This window comes from Sylvia atricapilla, chromosome 1 (genome assembly GCF_009819655.1).
Source record: "Sylvia atricapilla isolate bSylAtr1 chromosome 1, bSylAtr1.pri, whole genome shotgun sequence".
NCBI lineage: Eukaryota > Metazoa > Chordata > Aves > Passeriformes > Sylviidae > Sylvia > Sylvia atricapilla.
In genome coordinates this window covers 68,638,460-68,664,634 of record NC_089140.1, presented here as the reverse complement: position 1 = coordinate 68,664,634, position 26,175 = coordinate 68,638,460, and the positions used below count along the sequence as shown (strand labels likewise).

At 35.7% G+C, this 26,175-nt stretch overlaps 1 protein-coding gene across 1 annotated transcript in view; it reads left to right on the top strand.

Annotated features, from left to right (window-relative positions):
- The window catches only part of EXOC2 (exocyst complex component 2), a 127,139-nt gene that overhangs the window by 89,273 nt on the left and 11,691 nt on the right, over positions 1-26,175 (top strand). Inside the window, exon 23 of the mRNA XM_066325892.1 lies at positions 1,852-1,993. Within this exon, the coding sequence (XP_066181989.1) occupies positions 1,852-1,993 (142 nt within the window). The remainder of the gene's footprint in view (positions 1-1,851; positions 1,994-26,175) is intronic.

The following is a 26,175-nucleotide window of genomic DNA, read 5'->3' as shown; positions in this document are numbered from 1 at the left end:
AAAATGGCTTTAATGCAAGGATTAAAAACTCTAGTCACAGGAATGTTCATAGCAGAAAGACAACAATGTGAGAATAGTATATTTTTGTAAGCATTTAGCCCACATGAGGATCAGGAACATGGGTATACCCAGTGGATGTTAAGGACTTCTGCTCTGCTTTCTTCCCCCAGTCCTGGGCTCAAAATTACTTTCAGATTAAATGTTCATTCTTTCTTGCAATCTTTCCACTGGCTGAAAAACAAGGTTATCACTAGCTTTAATTGTGTATTGAACTTGAAACAGGTTGAAGAGAACTTGTATTAAAAAAAAAAAAAAAAAAAAAAAAAAACACCACCTCTATTGCATGTGCAGATGATGTTTTGTACTGAATGGCTGCAAATGTGGAAGGTGGAATTACTTAATTCTAAAACACTTTGCTGAGGAACATTGAAGCAGTTGTTTCACAGATTCTTTGAATGGGTGCATATCTGCAGGGACTTATCACTCCAACTTACTTTTCCCACTACTTCAAAGCTAAATAGGAATGGTCTAAGGGTTATTATTTTCCCTAAACATAAGAAGTTAAAGTGAAAAATGTCTTGAAACATGTTTAAGAGGAAAAAGGTGCAAGATTTCTGTACCTTTTTTAATGTGTTCTTATATTTTAAAATAGGCAGTCAGGTAGAAGAGAAAGAGGAAGAAAATAGCCTTGATTTTCTTATGCCTTATAGAAAGCTTTCCTTTGGGATAGAGATCCTCTTGTGACAAATCAAAGAAGGTTTGATTTTGTTCATCAAAAGCAGGAAAGTTGTGGTGTGTCTTGTTTCTGAGCACCAACTTCACCATTCCAACTTTGCTAACATCAGCTTTGACCTCAATAACAACTGTTATTGTTGAGGAAAATGAACACTAGTTTAAAAGCTTTTTTTTTATGTTTCTTAAGCTCTTTCTCTTTCTTATTTATAAAGGCATATACATTTCAGCAGAAGTCACATGAGATTTTTGATCTTGATTTTCACTTCATTTTTTTTGCATTTAGCATCCATTACTATGTTTAGATACTGGTGTTCTACTTCAACATTCTATGATATGTGTTGTGTTATAGAATCGTTGTAGAAGCTATAATTACAGGGAGAACCCATGTTTAATAAAAAGCTTTGTATAAAATTTAAAGTTGTTCAGATACAGTGAACAAGCTGTCCATACCCCCTTAGCTTTCAGCGTGGCTAAGTTCTGTGAATTACAAAATAAATGCATGGAGAGCTGTTAGAGAAGAGTTCTGCAGATGTTAATGAACTGCAGCTTCTGCTTCTGTTGTACAGAGATTTGCTGAAGTACAGAGGGGAAGTCCATAGGTTCGGTTTCAGAAGGCAGAGACTTCTAAATAAATAACGTAATTTTTTTAATATAGTGAGAAATTGTAAAATTGAAATAGATAAATCTTAAGTATTATACAGAAAATCTTCACATTTAAGAATGGAAAATTTTATGGGTATATTGTAAAGCATTCACAAAATTCAGTTGTTTGCTTTGTGAGATAAAGACCTCCTGACATACAGGGAAAAAAATTATGCCAGTAGGTAGTTACTGAATGATCTGCCTGCTTAGGCATTCCTTGTATTTTAGACAATAAAAGTGTCTATTGCTGAATACAGTCGGGAAAAAATTATACTGGGTAGGATGGACAAATAATATGGAAGATTTTTAAGTTTTTATATACATAATTATGAATTGAAATGTGTCAGTAATTGCTGCTTTTTGATGAAATTAAAGAAGACATGAGGAAGTTTTTTGGGTATGTGATTAAATTCTTTCAGTTAATGACTATTTACTATGTTCTTTCTCTTTCCTTTTTTTTGTTGAATTTTTTAGGTTAGTATGGAATCCTTGAAAGAGTTGGATCAAAGACTGTTTGAAATGTACATTGAATTCAAAGCAGATCCAATAGTTGGGTCATTAGAACCTGGCATTTATGCAGGATATTTTGATTGGAAAGATTGTCTCGTTCCAACAGGTAAATATCTGCTTATTAAACTCAAATGATTTTAACAGTGATTGATAGGAACTAAAATATACTGTGCAATTAAAAACTTTTTTTCTAGTCTGTGTTTTTAACTTTTGACATGTTCTCATTATGAGTTCTTTCTCACAGCCTTTACTTAATTCCTAAATCATTTTTCAAATGCCCCCAAATGATTAAAGCTGCTTTCATTATTGATAATTCTTTAATACTTGTTTTTTGTGATTATTTTGCTTCATTGCTTGTATACAATAGAAAGAATTATAAAAGCCATCTTTTCTATTTTCTTATGAAATTCATTGAGGTAGTTTGGGATATTTTCCAATAGAATCTGGCTACTTTGATAATAGATGTAATTACAGTTCTCAAAAGGTAAAATTATAAGAAAATGCATATTATAACAGTTGTTCAGCTAAGAATGTTAAACCATCAAAAGGCAGGTATAAGGTGTTTAAGATGACTGAGATGTTAGTCATAATTTAGATGCTTTAATATTGTCTCTTCTGAGGGAGCATAATGTACAAGTGAGTCTGCCTTTTTTTTTTTTTTCCAGTAGTGAATACTGTGCACACTTAGGTCCTTTGGATGTGTAATTTGTCCTGTGTAAAACTGATAGATTTAAATCACTTATCACATGAATGTCTGGTTAATACCAAGTAGAAATCAGTTGCAGTGACATAGTACATGACATTTTGAAGGTGATCTTGTCCTAATCAATTTGTACGTTCTTATTTTGACTTTTTCATGCAGTTGTATATGGCAGACTTAGTAAAAATTCTGTGGTACTTAAAAATTGGATATGGAGGTAATTACAAGAGGCCCACTTGTAATCTATGAATCAAGAGCTGCAGGTCCTTGTTTGCTCAAAAGCATAAGGATCTTAGAGTTTATTACTTTAGACAAAAGTCTCTTCCATCTCTTGTTACTACTTTTGTGCTCAGAATATTCCCTGTGATACAAACGTACTGCGGAAATAACTTACTCATCTTGCACATTCAAAAATGTGTCTGAATAATACATAACTTGTCATCATATTTGAAGTATGTTTTCACTTGGCATATTTGGATTCCTACCAACCAACCAAGACAAAGATATTGTGTCAGCTTTTTACATGCTCATTTCTTGATCTAGTACGTTGGCATCTGCTTACTAGGTCACATTACCTTTAGTGTTATCCTATAGTCTTTTCTTTGTTTAAAGGGTATATTGCACTTCTAATACAAGTGGGCCTTAGCCTTCTTGTTGTCCAATTTGTTGTTTGTTTAAAATACTTTCTCTGTAGCTTTGTGGCAAAAATGAAAGTGAAGACAATGAGTATTGGAGACAGCTCTTCAGGATTACCTATCATAATGTTGGTCAATTCGAAATAGTAGAAAAGTTGTTTGGGTTGGTTTTTTTTTTTTTTTTTTGTTAATCCTCAAACTAAACATGTTAAAAAGGAGCATGTAGACATTTCTGTGCTTCCCCACCTTGATGATTAATCACCTTTTCGATTAATTAACCTCTGTCAAATGTATTCTGTTGACTACTGGTGTAAAAGTGCCATGATTTAACGTCAACCAACAACTAAGCATCACACAGCTGCACTGTTACTCCTCTCCTGCCCTGGTAGGATGAGCAAAAATATCAGAAGGGTAAAAGTGAAAAAAAATTATGTGTTGAGATAGGGACAGTTTAATAATTGAACTAAAATAATAATAACAAATTCAAATGAAAAGGAAAATACCAAAGGGAGAAATAAACCACAAGGAAGAAGAAAGAAAAACAAGTGGTGCAAATGAAAAATAATCACTCGCCACTAAGTGACTGACACGTAGCCCATCCCCATCCAGCTTTCTCCCTAGTTTATATACTGAGCATGATGTCATATGGTATGGAATATCCTTTGGCCAGTCAGGGAAAGCTGCCCTGCTGTGTCTCTTCCCAGATTGTCATGGATCCCCGCCCACTTGCTGGCAGGGCAGCATGAGAAACTGAAAACTCCCAGACTTAGTGTAAGCATTGCTCAGCAGCACCTGAGCTGTGGATGTGTTATCAACCTTATTCTCATACTAAGTACAGTACTGTACAAGCTACTAGGAAGAAGATTGACTCCAAAACCCCAAGAAAGAGAAGGTTTGAGGAGTTTGTTTGATTGCAGCAATGATTCAATGACCCTGGAAATACTTGGTGCTCTGAAGATAAAAGTAGTGATTAATAGGTCACCTCTTCATGAAAATAGAGGAAGTTCATTATTGCAAAGGACTGGGACTCTTTGTGGGGCAAATGAAAATCAGACTTCTTCCAGTATTCAATCAAAAAAGAAAAAATATTACTCAAGAGCCATATAATTGATTTTTTTTTCAATAAACTGCTGTTCACAAGCAACTTTAAATTGTACACTAAGATCTTAATTGAGAACATCTACTCATACATAATCTAAACAATGCACTTAATACTGGAATAGACATGCTATCTTTTTTATTTTCCTCTTAGAAAAACCCAAAACAAACAAAGCTCTGTTAAGCTTAATCTCCAACAGCATTGAAAAATACCTACTTAATAAACTGAAATAGCATACATATGACTGAGAGTGGGTCTAAATTGAGTCAAACACACTGTTCCTCAATGATTTCTTAAAGAGTGACATATTGATTTAAGAAAAAATTGTGTATTGGAAGTCATTACCTGTTTTCAGTAATTTTTGTATGCAAAGTGTAAAGATTTTATTTCTTTCATTTACCTGCTTTGGATCTTGACTTTCATAGCCTTAATTTTAAAAAACAAGAAAAAAATGGCAGGGCAAACTATTCAGGCCTCAGTTGTGTTCTTGAGTTGTGCAATCAGTGATGTGTACTGTTGTATCCTTACTGGGTGATTGCCAGGATGTTAGAGTTTGGCATGAAGTTTTTTTTTTTTAATGTGCTGTTTCTGCATTAGCTTTCAAATAGCACTAGTGATTATAATAAAAAGGTGAATTTTGACAAGAACAGTTCTTTTTCTGAAGGGAAAGAAAAGGTCAAAACATCAATTTGCCCATATATATAAAAGAGAAGGTAAAAGGCAAATAACTTCTCTGATTCAGTCTGAAACTTTCAAACATCCCATCTGGCCGTTGAAAATCTGACCAGAACTGGGGGCATGTTGATGCCATGATATGTCTTTTGCAAAGGACATTTTTGAAAATGTGTGTATGAAATTACTCATGATTTAGTTAGGAACAAGATTAAGATTTTTCTAGTGATGAATTTCCTGTCCAGTCCAGAGCTTCAAGACTACAGCTGTTTCTGAACAGTTCTCTGCAGAAGCCACCTTATCTGGACTATTGGAAGTCATGCTTTTGGGTCGATGGAATTATTCAGGAGGAGGATCCTAATACTGAGAAAGGAAATAATGTAACTGCAAGAGAGGGAGAGACTCAACAAAAAACTTGTGATGAAGACTGGTGTCACCCAAGGAGTGGAGGTGGAGCAAGGTGACAAACCAGGACTAGATGAGCAAGATAAAAACATTCATTAGGGTAGGATTTAGAAATTAAATTAAATAGAATTAGTCCATTTTTATTTAGAAATATAAATGGATTGCATGGGATTATTCTAACAAGAGACAAGTTTGAAGTGCAAATAAAAGGACAGAGAAATCTGATACTCACTAGACAAGTAAGCTTACCAGAGGCTGCCGTGTAATTTAAGAAATCCCCTCAATCTTGCACTTTCATCGTCTAGGGATAACAGCCTATTAATATTACTGATTACTTTCTTTGTACAGCTTACAGAAGTTTTGCATGAATTACTGTATACTTGGAGTATCACTACAGGCAATGCTATATATAGGCAATACCACTGGGTAGCAGAGCAATAGCCTAAATGTTTTGCCTTGACAGTGTTATTAACGTTGTTTCTTTTTGAGAATCAAGGCTTCAAAAGTCAAGGTCTACGTAATCAGCAAAATTAATCAAATCCACAGAAATATCCTGTACTGAAATTTCAGATATTTATCGCCAGTATTGTTATTGAGCCATATAGACAAATACAGTAAGACAATTATCTATCTGTTGTCCAGTCTAGTTTTTTTGTTTTCTTTTCCATATCAGTAAAAATTATGCACAAAGAAAAACTACACGAACGCAGTAATTTATAATTCCGTCTTTAAAAATTTTTTTCCCACATGAGTACACTTGACTTGCTTCATAAAATGACAGCTGATTTGGAAATACAACTGTTTTTTTATATTAAGTGGAACTGATACAGGCAAAAAATCTATCCTGAGCTGTTACAGTATTAGAGAAGTGAGGGAAGCATAATCTGGATGGGGAGAAAAGGTGCAGGTAGGTTTCTGTCCACAGAGTTTGCTATGTCATGTAAATAACTCACTGAAGCACTTTTGTCTTTATCTTTAAAGCACCATCTTTGAATCTTGTCAGTTTGAACATTCATGGTTAATTTGACTAGCTAAAGTCTTGTAAGTTATAGAACATTCAGAAAAACCTTATCCAAAAACCTTGACTCTATTTATCATTGGCAGCTATGCAGGTATCTGGCTGTAAGCACTGGGGACAACAATTTCTTGCATCATTAAATTCATGGGAAAATACAAGAATGAGAAGAACTGTATTAAATGAACAGTTCTGAAGAAAAATTTGAAATAAAATTAAGATGCCTGCCTTTTCAGCAAGCTTTGAAAAATATATACTGTTCAAGTGTGGTACCCTGTTTCTGTCAGTGTGGAAGAAGCTTATGCTTCACTCATTTAGGCAGCTGTCCTGTAATTATCAGATATTTCCTTATACATATGCTTTTTGTTACAGTTTTAAATATAAAAAAAGGATAAATTGTTTGCATGGGGCAAATTTTCACTTAGCCTATGTGCTAAAACTTTTAATTTTTCAATATGCATGCGCTTTTCAGTACGAAAGATCTGAATGTCTGAGCTTGTGCACAAAGTGATTTTATGTTTGGCTCTTTATTTTGATCTAAGGTGTGACTGCTGGTGTTAGAAGGCAGTTTTATTAACTTAATTAGATTTATTGTTAATAAATAACTCATTTAAGTTTTCACTTTAATTGGAATGTAGACTTCTGAGTCTTTACAAGACAGAGTTTAATTTTAACATGCAGCAGCAGTGAAATCTAGTTTAGTTCTTTTCTGTTGTTTGAAACGTTGTTCCAATTTATTCTGTGTTATTAACATAATTTAAAGATGAAAGGAAGAATAGGAAACATAGTGTTAATTAGTTGCCAAGAATATATTTAGATTGTTTTTTGTGCATACTGGTCAATCTGATAGTTTAACATACAAGGGCTTTTTTTTGTTTCTGTTCATACATTTCTATTTTGGTAATAAATTGTGTTTTGTTGTGGGGGTTTTAAGTTATATCTTCATCACGTGACAAAATTAGCCAGCTTTTTTATTTCTATTTTTACATTTTTTTTTAATATTAAAAAATTGATCTTTTTTGACTTGCAAGGCTATAGTCCTTTGGAGAGTAAATGAGGTGGTTGCTCTGAAATTGGATCGAAAACATTTCTGTGCATTATTGTTTGTGTAATACGCATATATGGGCATTCAGTCTCTTAGATTATTAATGTGAGCTTGCAAATGTCAAATTACTTCTCATAATATGGTGAGTTTGATTATATTTAATTTTTTAATGTGTGCTGTATTAATTTCTGTAAGACTGTAGTATGTGAGGATTTGTTTACCACACAAAAGGTTGGTATTCATTTTTTTTTTAACAATTCAGATAATGGTGATCTCTTCAGAACTTACTTTTGAAATGCTGGCTGCTGTGCAGTCTAGCCAGCATTCACTCAGAGTTCACAAGCTTACAGATTTTCAGCTGCTATTCTAACAATCTTTTTTAAATGTGTGTCTTCTATGTTTCACTTGTGTTGTCAGATGTTGGGGGGGTTGTAGTATTTTTTAGGTGATTTTGCACTTTCAACTGAAAGGTGATTGTGGTTTTTCGATATTCATTCCGTACTTGGCATAAATTGAGTATAGTCAAGGTATATCTGAATTTCTTCTTCTTTGGTGTGTTAAGAGATCATTGTTTGAAACATTTCAAATATATGAAATGCCACTATCACAGTAAAAGATTAAGTGCGTCAGATCTGCTAAATCAGATTTTTTTTATACTTGTCACATCTTTTATCTCTTATTTGTCTAATTTAATAATCTAATAAAATACTTCTAATGGCAGTAGCCTGATGAAAAGGTACTCAACAGTTTAAAATTAAATATCAAAAGGCATATTTAATTTGCAGTTACGCAGCGACATACTTGTCAACCCTAACTTTTCTTCTTTTGTTTAATTTGGGGCACTAGCACCCTGCTTACATGAAAGATGACAAGTGCATTTACATCTTAAAAACATTTGGATATAGTACAAATCTTTTTCTTTCTTTCTTCTTTTTTTTTTTTTTTTGTTAGAAATAAGCAATTACTTTTTGACTGAAATGTGCAAAATAGTTTTTTTGAAATCTCTGTAACCCTTTACATTTCTCCTAACCGTTTAAAAGGATGGCTTCAGAATTATCTTACTTACATCGGGTAGATGATTTTGAACTCCAACGGTCCTCAAACTGTTGATATCCTGTCTTTAGCAGTTGTCTGAATTTTTATGCTTTAGGAAGGCCAAATTCTGGTATTTTGATTCAGGGATATAATGTGCCATGTATGTGAACAGGGAGAAAATTATGTTTTTCCGGTCTGTTGCATTTAACGTTAAGGGAGAAAAGTATTCTGTACTGGCAAATGAGGTTGCTCAAGGACTTGCGAGTTTGGGGGTTTTTGTTACAAACTGCTAGTAGTTTGTTTATGACACAAGGGGATTTTTATATACAGCAGTCTTTGAAAAGTCCAGTTAAAATATGCTGGGTTTCATTCCAACTAACTGCTCTTGCAATATACATTAGTAAATTGATGTTTTGTGCTTCTCGTAAGGAAATACCAACTATATAACAATCAAATTTGTATTAGGATGAGTTGAATTCATTCATCCTTAAATGACCCATTCAGTCAGCAAGTGTAACAATCCATGTGTTGAATGATTACAGTTCTTGCATTTGTTTTACTACACATAATTCTTCACAGAGCAGAATTGTGTACTAAAATTGTAAAGTCGAAGCCCTCATTGTTGCCTTGCCATATTTTGTAAAAAATTAATTTGCTGCCTGCAATATAAGCACAATTTTCAATACATATTTTAAAATACCTTCATCTGTGTAAATTCATTTTAACCTGAATTTTTTTTTCAATTTCACTTTGAGGCATTTAGGTTTCATTCTATTTCTCACTTTTGACGCTGTATTGTCATATTATATTTGTGTCTGAATTAAAAATTTTAAGGATTATTCTAACTGGTGAGATGGAATGCACGTTGTCCTTGCAAAAGATGAAAAGAGAAGGTGGCAATGACCCTTCAGCTTCCTGTAGTTTCTGCCAACGAATAGTCAGTTCATTTATGACTATTAAAGAAATCCCATTAGAAATCATCCTGGAGAGACCTCGCATTTTCCAGTTCCTACTTACTACACACTGAGTTGCACTTGTATGTTGACTTTATTAGATATGTTCTTGAGCTTCTCCAACTTCTTGAGCTTCTTCAGCTTCTTGCATGCAAGATTTTCTGCTGTTAGTTTTGATTCAAGTCTTTGTTGGATGGTCTCAGCAGCTTCTAGACTCTACATGTACAAGCATTCAATAGAGTTTGTCCGCATCTTATCTGGTTTATACCTTGTGCTTCCTCTTGCTTTTCCCTTGTCCTCCCTCACTCACAGTTCTGATTTATGGCATTTTCTGCTATTAAGCCTATCAGTAGTTGTTTACTAAACTGCAGTCCAGCTTCTCTTTGGCTTTACCTGTCAAACTTCTTGCTAAGATACTTTGTGGCATTTCTGTCTATTTGTCTATGCCTTGCTAAAGACTATTAAGCTCCATGAATTAAGCTCCAAAAACATTTTATCTTTGGTATTTTTTCATTAAAAGTTGGAAAACCTGCATTCTTCTCAAACTATGAAATTGAGTGGTCAGCAAATTTGAAAATTGACTGTTTAAGCAAGATGTATTTTAAAAAGGGAAATAATGTATTTGGGGAAAACATCTGTGTTGTTTGAAAAGTCTGAAGACCTAAACCAGACTTCATTTATATTGCTTTAGGGATGGGAAGAACATGAGTGCAAAATCCTTGTATCTCTAAAATGAAGTTTTGCTGTGATTACTTGGTCAGATGGCAGCTTAGTCCTGTAGCTTGAGATTTGTATCTGCTCATGCACCTGTTCTAAGTGAGGGTATGACAAGTCAGTCTAATACCTGAATGAGATTATAGTTATTGCAACTTCAGAGGATTTACTTATCGGGTGTGTCTGACAACTCAGACGTCTCTTCTGTTGTCTAGCTAGTTGTAGGAAGTTGTATGATACTTGTCGTCAGTTCAGCATTTTCTTGTTTATAGTCAGCCTCTGTGAGGACATGTGTTAATGTCAACAACATTTGTTTTGTTTTTGTTTTGATTTTGTTACAAGGAGACCTAATTTTTTTAGCCCCTTGAGCATATTCTTTGAGAAATGCTTAAGATCTCATAATATAATTTAGTATTTTTATGACTGTCTTTGGTAATAGGATCTAATCCCTGCCTTGCTCAAAGCAGAAAGCTAATTGGAGATTGGAATCAATGATAATGCATAGAGGAGAAAGAGCAAGCATTTTTTCCCCCCTCTTCCAGCACTTCTTATTTACAAGTATGAATGAGGGTGTATCCACACAAGTTTAGTACTGTCTCAAGCCTTCCAGTAAAACAAAAGTAGCAATAAATTGTGTCATCAACACAACAATACTCCATGGTCTAGCTTGTTTGCATAGTGAATGCTTTCACGTTTAGGTTGCATTTGATCGGCATAAATGGCATGTTTGCTGTCTAATTTACAGAATTCTTTGGGTGCCCCAATGTTATGGAATGATGCAGGGAACAGTTTTGGAGGACAGGCAGGTTAGGTTTGCAGGTTTACAACTGAACAGAAATTAATGGATGAAAGTGTGTGAGAGGAAGAACTCAATGGGGTTGGTTCAGATGGGTTTGGAAGCCAGAACTGAAGAGACTGGGGAGGTGGGGGTGGTATGAGAACATCATAGGCCAAAAAGCTTAGAACTCCAAGTCAATAGTCACTGTTACTACTATTTGGTTTTATTTCATTACTAGTTGGGTCATAAGCCAAAATAAACTCAAACCTTGGCTGTGAATGAGGTGTTTGAGTAAGCTGTGTTAGACTGCTCCTTCAATTGTTACTCTTAGAAACCAGATTTTTTTATTATCTTGGTAGTTTTTTTTATTATGCTCAAGGTAGTTTCTGTGGCAGTCTTTAACAAACTGAGGTGTAATGAAACTAGTTGACTGGGTAAGTCACATGAAAAGTAAAATTACTTGTAGTTGCAAACTATTGTATCAGATCTGTTCTGGAGTTCCTAGTTAGACTTTTTAGCTTGGATTTAATCTCTTCCTTAAAAGATTTATTTCCACAGGTGTGCTAATTGTACACACTTTTTTCTTTCTCTCAGAATATGTAGTTGGGTCGTGTTAGCTGCTGAAAGATCTTGAGGCTGCTCTCTTGGACTGCTTCCAAATCCCTCTGGGCAATCTTTACCCAGATCATAGGGGGGTCACTGTCACAGTTTCAGAAGGCAGCGTGCATGGGAACACTATAGGATCAAGAAGCATTTATAAGTCACAATTAATATTTGTGAAACTTAACTGTGTTGTTGTTGCCTATTCTTAGGTGAATGTGGCTCTCATTTAAGGTTGATCTGTAGAAGAGGTTGGTTTGCTGGTGTTTGTAGCAAAGTCATAGTCCTCTAGCTCAAATGATAAAGGATCAAAGATTTGTGTATGACATTTAGATGGAAAGTCCCGAGTTAAAACTTTAGTTTTGGTCCAAATAAACTCAGCTCTAAAATTACAAGACTTTCCTGTGCATGGACCTGCCTGTGTAGTTCCTATAACACACGCTGTTATGCTTAGAGAATGTTTTTGTCTTATTAACCTTTAGCATGTAGATACTCATTAGAAACAATCCATAACAGTGAGCGATCTCCCCTGATTAAGGTTCTTAGTGTCTTGTGGTGGAGATTCTTCAAGGGCCATATAAAATACAGCATTATACTAGCTCCTGTGCAGATGCAGACAATCATCTTGAAACATTTGAAACTTGCTCCAGACAGCTCAGCAGGGGAGGTCCAATAACCTTGATGCCCTTAGTGAACCTGCTGGTCAGTTCGCAGTCTTGGTTATGGTTTGAAGTTTTGCCTAAGGGGGTCTGAATAAAACAATACTGATTTCAAGATGAAAGAGGAGTAGTAAGAACTATTATTTTCTAAACCCTGAATGTGTGCGGTAGTTAAGGATGCTGTCAGTTTTAACGTTTTGAAAACACTGAAGAAAATACAGTCTCCAAAATGAACCTTGCCACTGGACAGACTTGCAGAGTTCTACTAGCACAGTGGGGAAAATAGCTGTCTCCTCAGTACTTTGTAACACTTTCTGCCCATGGGTGTGTGCTTGTTTTTAAGTTAAAAATTCTGGTGTAACAAAAAGCCTCAGCTTTCTATACAAAACTTCTATATAAAATTCAGCCTGGAGCATATTCTCTCAGTAGCCAAGTTATCAAGCCCTTGAACTCTTACTTCCTAAGTGGGAAAATATGATCAGCTTCTAACAGTACAGTAGATCCATTGTAATAAAAAATATTTCATTTGCTTAAAATTTCTTTACACAACGAATAGCAATTTAAATTTAATGAAACACTTAAACTTTATTGATGTGTGGATGAAATTAGTGTTGGGCTTGTTCAGCAGTTGAAGTAATTCAAAAATATTAAAAGCCTTTACTTTGAACTGTGAAAAATCTTAAGCTTTCCAGTTATTGTGGGTCACTCCTGTGTCAAGATAGCTTCCAAATGTTGATTTTGGATTAAATAATTTTTAAGAATCTATTGTTCAGGGCATGCAGAAACATTCTTCATTTCAAATCCATTCCATTTTCAAAATGCTGTAGGGATTCAATAAAGCTTGGGAGGGGAAAAAACAATGAAATAGTAACATTGGAAGTCAGTGCAACTTCTCACCTTCACATTAATAAATAAGATTAATATGCGATCTCACCGAATACTGTATGCTTCTTGCAACAGTTTTCTCTCATTTTCTTCTTTTTCATAGCAGACTAGAAGACAGTAAGGTAGGGTGGGTTTTTTTATTTTGTTTGATTGTTGGGGTTTACTTGGGTGGGTTTGTTGTTGGGGTTTTGGCTGGTTTTCTTTTTCTGCAGTAACATCTCTAAAAGCTGCTGTTATCTGGTTCTAACTCACTAGTTATTTAAGCAGACAGATAAGTAAAACTAGACATAACATTCAACGTAGGGCATTTTTTGCTATAAATTTAAGGTATACTCTCATGAGTTACTATTCCTGATATGCTGATCTATGTGCATTTGACTGCAGTACGTGCTGCAGTTTTTAAATATGTACATTGGTAGAAGTAAGGGCTGGCTGAAAGGCAAAATGGTGATTTCCCCTTCAAAGTCATCCCAGGTTACCAAATCTGTGGAAAACAAACCAAACAACAACTAGATTTTACCATAGAAATCAAATTTGAGAATTTGATGAAATAAAGCAGGACACAACTTTGTACTGCGTTTTCCAAAGAATCCACTGAATCTGTAATCGAAGTCCCTTTCCTCAGTCAGTTTTTTTCCCATGACTCAATACTTCCATCATGCCTACTAAATACTGTTCCCTCTTAGTGTTTGTAAGTTAATACAGTGGCTTTGATTTGGTTGCCAGTTTGCTGAATTTAATTACTAAAGACAAATAAAAATTTCATATACTTTCATGTATTTAATGTACAATTGGTACACAAAGCAATTTGGAAGAAAGGATGTAAAAATATTAAGAACTGGTTCTGTGCTTTTTTTTCAGTGTGGTATCTGCTTGCATTTTTTGAGTTAAGAACATTCACAGACCTTTGCAGAATCAGGTTACATAAGTATTGGGGGTTTTATATTGTGCATTGCCACCAATGATAACATCCCTTGTTATCATTATACATTTGTATAATTCGATGGAAATAGCAACTTTCAAAAAATCATCCATATTAATAACAAAACATGCTGTAAAAAACATGAAAATTGTGCAACTTAGTGTTGCTCATAAGCTTTTTCTCAAAGCACCACTTCTGAAGTCGCTCACTTTAAAAAAAGTATTTTAAAAGGTCCATACTGTACTTCCTCTTGCCAATTTTGCCTTTTCTTTTACTTGCCCAAGTATATCTGTCGTAAGTCACTCTCATAAATACAGGACATGTTTTGCAAGTAATTAAAATTTTTTCAGTAACTTGAAGGTTAGAGAGATGCAGAGCAAAACTGGACACTAAAATTATTAGTGTCTATATTGTTCCAAACACTTTATTTGTGAAATTAGTCTCTTTTGGATCAATTGACTTCAGTTTTCTCATTTCTTATAATAATAATATTTGAGTGACAACCAAAGTAAATTCATAAACATAGTATATCTCTAAGCCCATTCTTCATTTATGAAATTGCTGTCATTTTGCATTTGACAGGCTATTATTACAGTACCAGTGACTTCAGGAATTATGAGAAGAACACACAGTTTCCTGAGTGAGTCTGTGTTTTGAAAGGTTTTAATAATTTTAGGTTTTATAAAACCATGAAAGGACACCTTCAGGGTGCTTTAAAAATGATGTGTTTGAAAGAAAAAAATGAATGTTCTTGCAGACTATGCTTGGTTTGTGTTAATCAAAGGAAATACTGCTTGAGATTTTCGGATTCAACTGTTCTCAGTTTTGATAGAGATGTTGATTTTTAGTCTACCTTACAATTAAAGGAGTGACTGGCTTTTCCCATTGAATTGGTCATCCTATATCTTTATGGGGTGAGTACAGCTACGCTCTTTCATCTGTGGAACACCTTTTTAAATTGGCCTTCTTGTCATTACATAAATCTTCCTGTACGGGGACCTCTGGGGGCAGTCTGAAGGGATCAGTTCATGTTGCTGACTTTGACCCCCACTGACATCACTGTACTTGTGACTTGACTTCTGTGAACTGAGAGAGATCTGGGAGTGGCAAGGATCCTCACGTGTGATGAGTTATCACATCACACTCAGTCTTTTGGCAGCCTGGGTCAAAGTTGTCAAGGGGTACAACTGGGGTTTTTTTTTTCTTTAAGAGGCTCACTTGTGAAGAATTTGGAAAATAAATGGCAAACAGGTTACAGTCCTGGAAATTATATGAGTGCCAGGCTTCAGAGGTGTGTAGGCACTAGTTTTACAAGATGATGATGCTCTTTATTTTGTCTACCACCCACGAGCTGGTCTGTTTCTCAGTTTTTATGTATTTTTCTTAAATCTAAAAAAAAAAAATACGAAGGGAGCTTTTAAGCAGCAGAGCTGTTTATTGGTCAGCATAATCAAACTTTATTTCATGAAGAAAGTGTTGATGCACATGGCTGTTTGAAATTATGTTCAGTACATAGCAAATATTTGTATACACTTCGTAGTATGTTCCCTCTTATGTGCAATATTGCATCAGTGTTTCTTTTGCCTACAGACTTTGGAAACTTAAGAAGTTTCTGTGACCAGGAAAGAGCCATTAAGTTTCCACTCTGCTACATTTCCTGGATACACACAGAAAAATCACAGCCCTGTCTTACAAATTGCTATAATCAGTGAGAACCTAATCATATCAGGGATGTATGCCCTCTTTTCAGCACCTAACCTGTTGGCTATTGTAGTCTCCGCTTTATCAAAAAAAAAAATCCTTTAGCATTAAAATTATTCTTATAGTGGAAATCTAGTGATAGATAGATACATAACACTGCTATGAATTTTTTATGCTGAAAATCAAGAGGGGCAGAGGGAAGAAATTAGTTAAAAATTTTTCTTCTGGAAAATTAAGCAGCAAATGGATTGCTGGTAGATAAAGTTCAGGTAATACTGAGTCATCCTTACATGTATTCATTTTCATGTCAAGAAGGAGGGTTTGTTATATCTGAATGTCTCACACAAATTTCATTCTTCAGAATGAAGAAATTTTTTTTTCCATTCAGGAAGAAAAATGTGTTTGGTTTAGATGTTATGTTTTAGTTGAGCGAAATGTCTTTTCTTGCAGTGCAATTTTTTTTTTTTTTTTTTTTTTTTTTTTCATTTTTTTCAAACCACCTACTTTAGCATCTAATAGTTGTAAGTAATTTTTACTGTTGGGTTTCCCCTTAAGTCAAATGTATAGCCAAACTTTGATTCAACCACAACAAAATGAAAGGCTCAACATCCCCAAAGCTGTTAATGCTGAACTAGAACTGGTAAGGTATTTTTAAAGTAAAGCTTAAATCTACAGAGCAGCACACTGTTGGCTGTGAAGTGTTTGTATTCTTATTCTGACACCAGGTTGCTTTTATGGGTTACAGCCCCACACTGGTCCTTGCACTGCTAGAGCACTGTAAAGGCTGTAACTCTGCCAGATCATGTTGTTTTTACTTAAATGACAACAAAAAGACAAATTTCTGTGGATCATGTATCTCAAGTACTGGGTTCATTTCAGGATCATCAATGCATTTCCTTACCAGTGGTGATTTGAGTGAGCTGGAATTTGTGTATGCTTAGATGGAGATGTATAAATCTGAAGTAGGTAATTTTTTTTACATTAGTTGGAGGGTTTGGTTTAAGGGATTTGGGGCTTTTTTCTCTGTTATTCTTTCACCTTTTACATTCTTTGTTATCTGATTAGTGGGTTGAAGTTTGGCTAATTCTGCAACAATTTAAGAGTCTTCATGGTTCAGTTCTAAGTATGATATGCAGCATCTTGTGCTCAAGACCTTCATGTCTGGATTGATAAAATGCCCTTTATGCTTTGTTACTGTGTTTGGAGGAAGAAGTAAAAATAAATCCATCTCTTAACAAAATTCTTGCAAGAACATGCATACATATCAAATTGGCCTTCAGCTACCTGCCTTTCTTTTAAGTATTTAATGCTAGGAAACACATCTCCTTCCCAAGTGAAGCACTGTTGGGTTTTGCATTTTCCATTGTCGTCTTTCACAATTAGATTTTGCTCTTTCTTAATAATAAAGGAAATTGATTTTTATCCCATGCCAGAAGCAGTGGAGTTTAATATCTGTAAGGGAAGCAGCAGTATTGGGTAGACCTCTTCAACTGTCCCTCATATCATTCTGTGGTTTAAATGGGGTAGCAGAAAGTTCAGAACAGCCTCAGCAGCTTCAGTTTTGAAGATATTTCAGTTTGAGCTATGCAAGAAGGCACAGAACCAGTATTATTCTCTTGGTGTTTTCCTCTTGTAGACTGAAGGTAATGCATAGACAAAGGTATCAATCACGGTACTGGCAGTCTTTAGAGCTCCTGCTACTCCAGGGTTGCTGAAACACAGAAACTTTCAGGTTCTTTGAATGTCATTACATAATTTCTATTGATTGAATTAAGATAGTTCAAAAACTACAGATAAAATAAGTCTGAAATGCCTTCACATTTAATATTTTTAGAAATTAGTTTTGTGGCTACTTATGTCACGTCCTTCAAATGACGTTCACTGTGCTATATCAACACACTGCCATGGCTGAAAATAAGTGCAAGGTGACTAAATCAAAGATGTAGCATTCTGGCCTTCAGATCTCAAAATATTTAGAAAGGGATCAGCCTCTTCTCTTGCTTCAGAACTGTTGTTTGTAAAAGCACTTTGCCACATAGGTTACCAGTAATTTCTTCATTAAATTTCAATTATTGGTAGCTATTTTTTAGGTCACTATTAGTTCTTGGGACTTTTTCTCAGATTCCTATGGCACTCTGTATTTATAATTACTGTGAGCTATGCAGACAAGAATTTCAAGAAAACATTAATCTGATTCACAGTTTAATTAGTATGGAGCGAGTAAGAACAATAGATTTATCAAAACATTTTCAGTTTTACCGAGAAAAACCTGCTAATGAACTATTTATAGCACACTTGTATCTATTTTTATCAGTAGTCTAAGGACTGACTTAGGACAAATGGGTTAAAAAACAGGAAATGTGGTTAAATAAGTGGGTAATCTCTCCAGAGAGTTTCCAGTATGCCTACACGTTCACATTTTCTTCTTAATGTACTTTCAAAACAACATTAAATACAGTACCTTGAAATCCAATCTGTTTAAAGGAGGGAATGTTTCCAGCAATAGCAGGAAGTGGCCTAGTGAGAAATTTCACGTTCTCGTTTAAATCGAAATGAGATTCTGGAGTCCCTGTTTTTAAGTGGGTTTTTCTGCTTTAAAGACAATGGAGCAGTTGTGTGACATTTAACTTGGCTCAAGTGTATTGTATGGATCCATAAGACTCTGTGAATGCTGTAATTATGTCTTCCATTCTAGACTGGTTTTAAATAATTAATTCACTCTAACTTACCTTTTTCTTATATATGGTATTTATTTTTATGGTATTTATGGTATTATCTGTATTTACTTGTTAATGTACTATGCACGTATTTTAAAAAATATTTATAATCATGTTTGAAGGCTGTAAAAATAGTGTTATTAATCAGACTGCATAAATCTTACTGTGAAGTAAGGAATTTACTGAACATGATAATGTCCATTTAATTCTGTAAAAGGTGATGTCTGTATTTCTGTGGGCAAACAGAAGCAGTAAGTAAATGAAAGCCATTGTTTGCACTGCTTATTATTTGGTTTTTGACAGCTACTAATTATTAACTTTTTTTAAAGCAACTTGAAAAATATTAGTGAATCAAAATGAGGAGGGATGTAATAAATAAATAAGGCCTCTTAAGTGGTGGTAAAGGTTGTGACCTGGTGAATCTCCTGTATTTCAAGAGCCACTGCCAGAGAAGTGTTCCGCTCTTAGCATCCTGCAAGCAGTTTTCTGGAAATGTTTTTCTCCAGTGCAAACAACAAAGCATGAAAGCAAATGTATTTTTAGTAATTAGGAAGAAACAAGCAGGCTTGTCTAGCTGCCTTAATTTAGAAAACAGGCCACTGGTAGTACCGTTAGCTGAAGCTGATTTCCTATCAACTGTCTTTTAAGGGAGAAACCTTTGTGCTGCTCTAAAGAATAAAGGTGAGCTGCTTTGTTATGTCCATGGGGAAATTCCAAGTCACATCTCTACTTTTTTTATTACAACTTTTTTTTTAGCATCTGTGGGGTGTCAGGTTAGATGATATCACTGTGTGGGTGGGGGCTCTTCAGTAAAATAGCATAACATACTCATGAACCAGTGCTGTAGTTCATGAAAGGCTCATGCATGCAAACAAGCTAGATTTGTGTCTATTCCTATGGGTTAGGGAACTATCTTGAGAGGTGTAGGCTGCTTGGAAATTAAAAGACTATTTTTCTAAATGGGGTATCGCATTTACTGTAGTAATTGCGAATAGTTGCTAAGTTTTAAAATAATTTTCCAGAAAATTTAAATTATTTAGGGCATTTTCTAATGAGGCAAATACAGTTTCTTGTTCTAGGAACATACAAAATTAAACAGACTGTCAGTCACATTAAACTTTCTCTGCTTATAAATATTCAGTTTCTGAATAGTTTTGAAGACCAACATTATTTTTCAAATGCATTTAATGCTGCCCCAGGCATCCTGTGTTGTTGGTCCTCAGATAGTAGATGTCAGCCTTTTTCATGTCATCCTGGGCACTTGATTCTAAATTCAAATTGTTTTTTTTCTTTTCAAATCCAAGTTAAGTGCTCTTAACTTGATTGAAAAATTCATGTAACAAGTTTATTCCTTCATATAAGGAATATTCCTTCATAAATACCTTCCCAATACCAACATAACGTAAACTAGTTTTTGCTATATGTACTTCACAGTCCAGTACCCTGAGTCTCTGAAATATTTTACATGTAAGGTACATTATAAGTCATGTTTATTTGGAATCCTGCACCCTAAAAATAAAAATATTTTTGTGTTCATTTGAATTTTCACTTTTAGTCTGTGCTGCTTCCTGTTCATTTCTTGGGATAAAGTAGTTGATAGATCTTTGCATGCACTGAAGATGTCAGGCAGTAATCCAGAAGCATGGGAACCCTGGAGTTATCTGTAGATCTCATAAATTAAATTTTTTTCTACCAAGACACGTCTGCACAGATAACCTTTTTTAAAATTGTTCCAGCAGCTTTTGCATGGAGGCAGTGCTGACTGCTTTGCTGACCTGCTGTGACCTCAGACAGTGTTTTACTCTGTAGCGCCTCTTCCCACTCCCACCTGTTTTATCTTATCTGTTTAAATGTTTGGGGTTTGGAAAGAGATTATTTTAGCTGGAAGTTATTGTTTAGGTTAGATTGAAAAGTGAAATTCTGTAGTGTGTGTGGGTTTGTGAGGAGGCATCCATCTAAGCTTGAAATTCCCACGTGGACTGCACGGGGCAGGACGGGGCTCACTTGGTGTGTTGCAGAGCAGTCTGCCTTTTCAAGAGCTGTAGAAATACAAATAATTATCTGCCATCCCAAAAGGAATCCTGCTAGCCCCTAGCACTGCTTCTGTAACAGGAGTTGCATTGGGGAAGAATGTGACCACATTAGAAACTGAGCCAGGATAATTTTAGATAAAGCTGCTATTGCAGCTGCAGTGGAGCCAGAACCTAGAGGAAACTTAACAGTTAAAATCAGACTGTTTAAAGAAGTTACATCCACATGGCTTTGTGGATACCATTCATTAGTTTCTTTTTTAATGTGCACCATGCAGGACTGGTTAACGACTTGCAGTAGATGTGTGCAGCATTTTTTTCCCAACAGTTTCACATAGCAGATTAAAAACCTACAGAAGAGCTGCAGGAGCTTAACTGACATACAGTTCAGAACACTTTGTGTCTGACTAGCTGTAAAGTTTGCATGATAGATCTGAAGCTTAGAAAATAACATTCCAATACCATTTTGCTTAGATCTGGCAATAGGGTATAATGTAACTGAAAAGAATATATACCAAAAAATTTTAAAAGCCAGTTCCTTCATTAGAACAGAGCAGATTAAATGCTTTTTTGCATTCACCCTCCTCTAAATTTACCATCAGAGTAGCAAGTGAAATGTCCAGGAAGAGGTAACTATTCGTGTTCTGCAGCTAGGTATGAAAAATATTAATCTTTTTGGATCACCAAATTCTGTACATTATTATTTTTTCAGGAAAGTTTTCATTAAAAAGTAATCAGGAAAAAAAGAGGTTTCAGACTGATTGACTGTTTCTGGCGTAACCCACCAAATAGAACAATAAATTGTAAAATATATTGTGTACAATTGTATGTGTCTTAAAATGCAAAATTTCAGACTCCCAGGCATCAGTTTTCCTATCTCTACCAAGTCATGCTCAAGCCTCAAGGCCAACAAATTTAGTGCTCTCTTTTCAGAACCACTTAGAAACAGTGCTACCACCAGCAGCAGTTGCTTACCCAGTTAAGTATTGACCTCCTGCAGAATGGTCTCAGAATGTTCTCTGTTGTTCCCTAAATTGATGGCTCTGTGCCTACCCAACACTCATTTCTGTTTCAGTCCCTCAGAGCTTAGGTTTCTAATAAGTCAGTCAACTCAGTCATGAAACAAGACCGGTAGCTTAGTCAACGTATTAAGAACTGTTCAGTCCTCTCTGCTTTGTTTAAAAAAAAAAAAAAAAGTAACTGTAAAATTTCCTGTCGATGGCTTTTCTAGCTCCTCCAGAGAGGAACAGTAGCTTTCAATATTCCTGCATGATTTCTTTTTAACTAAATCTGACTTTTTTATTTTCTTTTGACCCTTCACAGCCTCTCATCCTCATGTCTGGCTTACTGCTGACAAGCAAAGGTACCTGCTGACGTCACCTGCTTTTTGTAAACAGTTATATGCATTTATCCTCTCCTCCTTTTTGCACAAGAGGCAAGCTAAAAGGCTGGCTTAGTAAGAGGCAGCAGCAAGGCTGGATTCCCAGTTGTCCATCTCAAATGAGGTTCCAATCTCACAAGAGTTAAAAGTGTGTCAAAATCAGTCTGCCTGGGTTAAAATTTCCTGTGTGTTTCAGTTGTCCTCACTGAACTTCAGTTCATTCTTTGAACTCTTGAGTCTGCAGAAGGCTTAAAAACTGTTTGAAGCTCATATCATCCTTCGCACTATCAATTTACTGTAGAAGGACTGGGAACATTTGAAGACCCAAGTTAGCTTCTGGCACAGGAAAAGCAGCCTGATGAGTTCAGTTTTACTATGTGTGCAACCTTTGCTCTTTTCTTGCATGCAAGTTTTTGTAGCCTCTCTGTGTTTTAGAATTACACATGTGGTATTGGAGTCCCGGCTCTTGCATGCTTATTCAGTCACTTTGGGGGTTTCATAGTATAACGATGTCATATAAGTACTTGGGGGAAACATATCTCTGAGAACTACAAGTGGGACAACTGGTAGCACTACACCATCTGAAGATCTCCTGAATGACTCCTGCATTGGCAAGCTAAAAGTTTGGTTTCTGTTACTCCTCAGAACCACAAACCTTTTTCCCTTCTGCTTTTCCCATCATTCATATAGTCATCCTTGCTACAGCTTTACACTGTTGCTAAAATTGCTTTGAAACATAGACTGACACATTTAAGTTGTTAAAAAAAAAAAAAAAAAAAAAGAATAAAATTAATAGGTGATGTAGACTGGCGGTGAATGGATAATTTTGTTATATGTTTTTCTGGTAAAAAGTACAGCAGAGAGTCCCAAATTGGGAGATGCTATTTTAAAGTTTCTGTCAGCCATTGTGATAGTTGATGGCTGAAATTGTCCTTTATTTTTATGTCTTAAGTCTTCCCATCCATTTTTCTTTAGAGCAATGCTGGGGCTTTGTTAGTGGCAGCTAGAATTCCAGCAAGTCAGTCTTTGGTATTAAGAATAGAGTGGGAGTGGAATGCATTTATGTTGTAACAGAATAATATTTTCCTCAGAGAAATTGCAAGGGCTTGTTGAGACTTTCTTTAACACATTTCTGTCAAAAGCAGTGGAAAGGCATTGTATTTGTGCTTCAATATGCTAAATAAGAGGTATTTTAGACTTAAAAATGTTATGTTTCACTTGATTAGCCTAATAGTTGCAACCTACAGTTACATGGTGCATTAGCTTTCAGTGCTGTATAATAGAACTGGCAGCATGGTGTCCCAAAAACTGTAATTGCGTGGGCTGCTGAACAGTTGTAGAGAAAGCTGCACAAAAATTCTATTCTAGACAGGATTTTTTCATTTTGAAATGAATTTCACAACAAATTCACAGTTGGATGCCACTGCTTGTATTTCCAGTGAATCATACTCCAGAAAAGTAATACTTTGCTTCAGCAAAGCCTGCCACAAACAGTACAGTGATATAAATCAGAAATTGGATATTTTTTAATTGTAACTTTTCAAAATGTCGAACAGTTATTTACTATGCCTTCAAGTCCTGACATTCCAATATGTTTGGCTTTGTCTCTACATCCAAAAATTAAATCCTTCACAAATAAGACAAAAGAAAGGGCTGGGGGGAAATACCGTTTTTACTTATGTTCTATTTGTGGTAGGGAAGTGACCCCCCAACACCAATGATTGTCATAAAACCACGTGTTTCATAGCTTAGTTAGAGCAAACCTTTACACAGTGACCTTCAGTTTCCAGCCTAACTTCACTGATCGTTCATTCATACTGTTCTTTCTTTCTTGTGCCTATGTTGTTCTTCACCTTGCATAGTTCTCCCTTCTTTCCCTGTCTGGTTCCACCAACTGGCATTTGTGCAATTCCATGTTCTTTCTGTCTTTGGCTTGTTTGGGTTACCAAGACAAGGTCTTTCAGGTTATTAAATGCTGCAATTAAGGTGACTGCAGTTTTATATACATAGACTGTCTGTAAACTGCATAGCTTTGCACAGTTTGTGCTGAATTATTTGCTCTTAAGTTATAAAACCTGTCCAAGAAACTGAGGAATTATTTGTGCTGGTACTGAGCTCTCTGATCCTGCAGTCATTGCAGGACTGAGCCTGCTATGAAAGGTCAGGAACACTTAATTATTTCTTGCAATCCCAGTAGCACTAATCTCCTTTAAGTTCTTAGCTCACCCATTCGTCCTTGTGTGTGGTACAAGGATGGAAGATAAAATGTCTGCTTATGCCCTTTCACTAAGGTTTAAATTAACAATTCTATCATGCAGCTGGGATAGGCTAACAATATGCAATACTAAGCTACTCTCACTTCATCTTTACCATAGCTTCCATCTCCATTCCATTTACTGGATTCATTCTGAGCTCTGACATAAATAACTATTTTACCTTAGCTGAGAACCATCAGACAATGGTGTTCAACACCTGGCATTAATGTTGCTGATACTAGTATTTCATGCTTTTAGAAATAAACAGTACTTACATAGTTACAACTGTGATGGCAACTTGGTAACTAACTCTTCATGAAATATGATATGGAAAGTTTCTGCAGATATAGTGATGGGCAACTTTTACTACACTAGTCAAAAGCTGTTTAATTTGGGTGCTTGCAGCAGCAGACAGAATTAGCAGCTCCTGCCCTGAGCCAAGTTGCATGAATGCATGAGGAGAGGCACACTTCCTCAGGAATTTAGGTGGGATAGGTGGGAAATGAGGATTCTTCCTTGGAACCACACCACCCTCCTACACAAACCACTTCAGTCTCTATCCACTTCAGCTTTTCACTCCCCTCCTTGATAGCACTTCTTCAGAGCTCAGCCTGCTGGCCACCTCTGCAGGAGACACACGTGCCCTGTCTGTTTGGCATGGCAGCCCCTTCTCTGTCCTTTCCTTATGGCTCCCCAGCAGTAGCAGGGTTTGAGTTGAGGTGCTTCATTAGGGAGCACTCTGTTGGGCCAAAGAAATGCTGCTTAGGTCACAACTGAAATTTTGACTGAGGAACATGCCATGGCAGTGCTCAGGTATCCCTAGAGAGGGGATACTGTCAAAGTCTTAATCTTGTGCAGCATTTGTGCAAAAGTAAAATCACAGTTCCCACATGAAAGATCCTACTGTCACAAGACGAGGCTGGTAGGCAGCCAAAAGCTGAATACCACATAGGATTGCAGACCAAAAGCAGCACTTCACACCCTGAGGTTAACTGCAAACCAGCTCCCATATTCACCCTGTACCTCTTGATGTGATTTGCATACCATTGTTCAGTCTGGTCAAGTCCTATTTGCTTCTTGGGGGTGATAGAAATTATGACCTCTATGATATGAAATGTGCAGAGGATTTAAACAGGAGCAAAATGAAGTAAAAGAAGGAAAACAGTAGAAGAGGAAAAAGGAAGGGGGTGTTGCATTTCCACATATACCTGTGATCTTTTGGTGTTGTTCAAGTATTGGTGTGTAGAATTCTTCCTTTGTTTCACAAGGTTACAGGGCAGGACAAAAAAAGTCAGTTTCATAAAATGTCTGGTGTTGCTTTATTCCTCCTGCATTGCTTTGCTAAGATGAAACTAATTTTAAATTTGCAACCTGTGTACAATATATATACAACAGTATACAATACTGTTTGACGTCTTTGGTTTAATTGAGGTTAGCTGAGATTTTCAAGGGAAAGAATAAAGGTAAAGAGAAAAGGCACTAGAGATGTTTTGGAATGTAGCAAGAAAAGCTTGTATTTTTCTAACCTCCAGGCTGCATCCCACTGCACATCCTAGATGTTTGTTCCTCATACGAGACAGTTCTGTCATCCTTATGTCCTACTTCTATAAAATTTTTATCCATCATTGTCTAACAAAGAACAAGTGTCACCTTTTTAGATCTTGAGGCAAGTTGTGAGATCAGTGGTTAAAGATATGAGCATGACTGAAGTGGCAGTAGTGAGATACAACTCTTCTCACAGAATTGGTCATTTTCGTGATCTTGAGTAACCCCTTTTATAGCTGTTTTCTGTATCAGAACTAAGTTTCTGCATCGGTGTTATCTGAGGAAAGGTGGAGCAAGTAAGATGAACTGATTAAAGGCTCACTTCGTAATTTTTATAGCATTAATCACACTATGATCTCTGAGCTGTGTAGTCTCACCAGTCTCTGTCAATGAGTCTCATATTTTACTGTTGATTGAATATATTGAAGGGACAGATTGAGTCTCTGACTGCACTTTTTCTAAATCGTGGTAGCCTAATCAAAATCAGAACTTGAGGTCAGGTGGATCACTAACTCTCATTACTTTGTTTTTATAGCATTTGT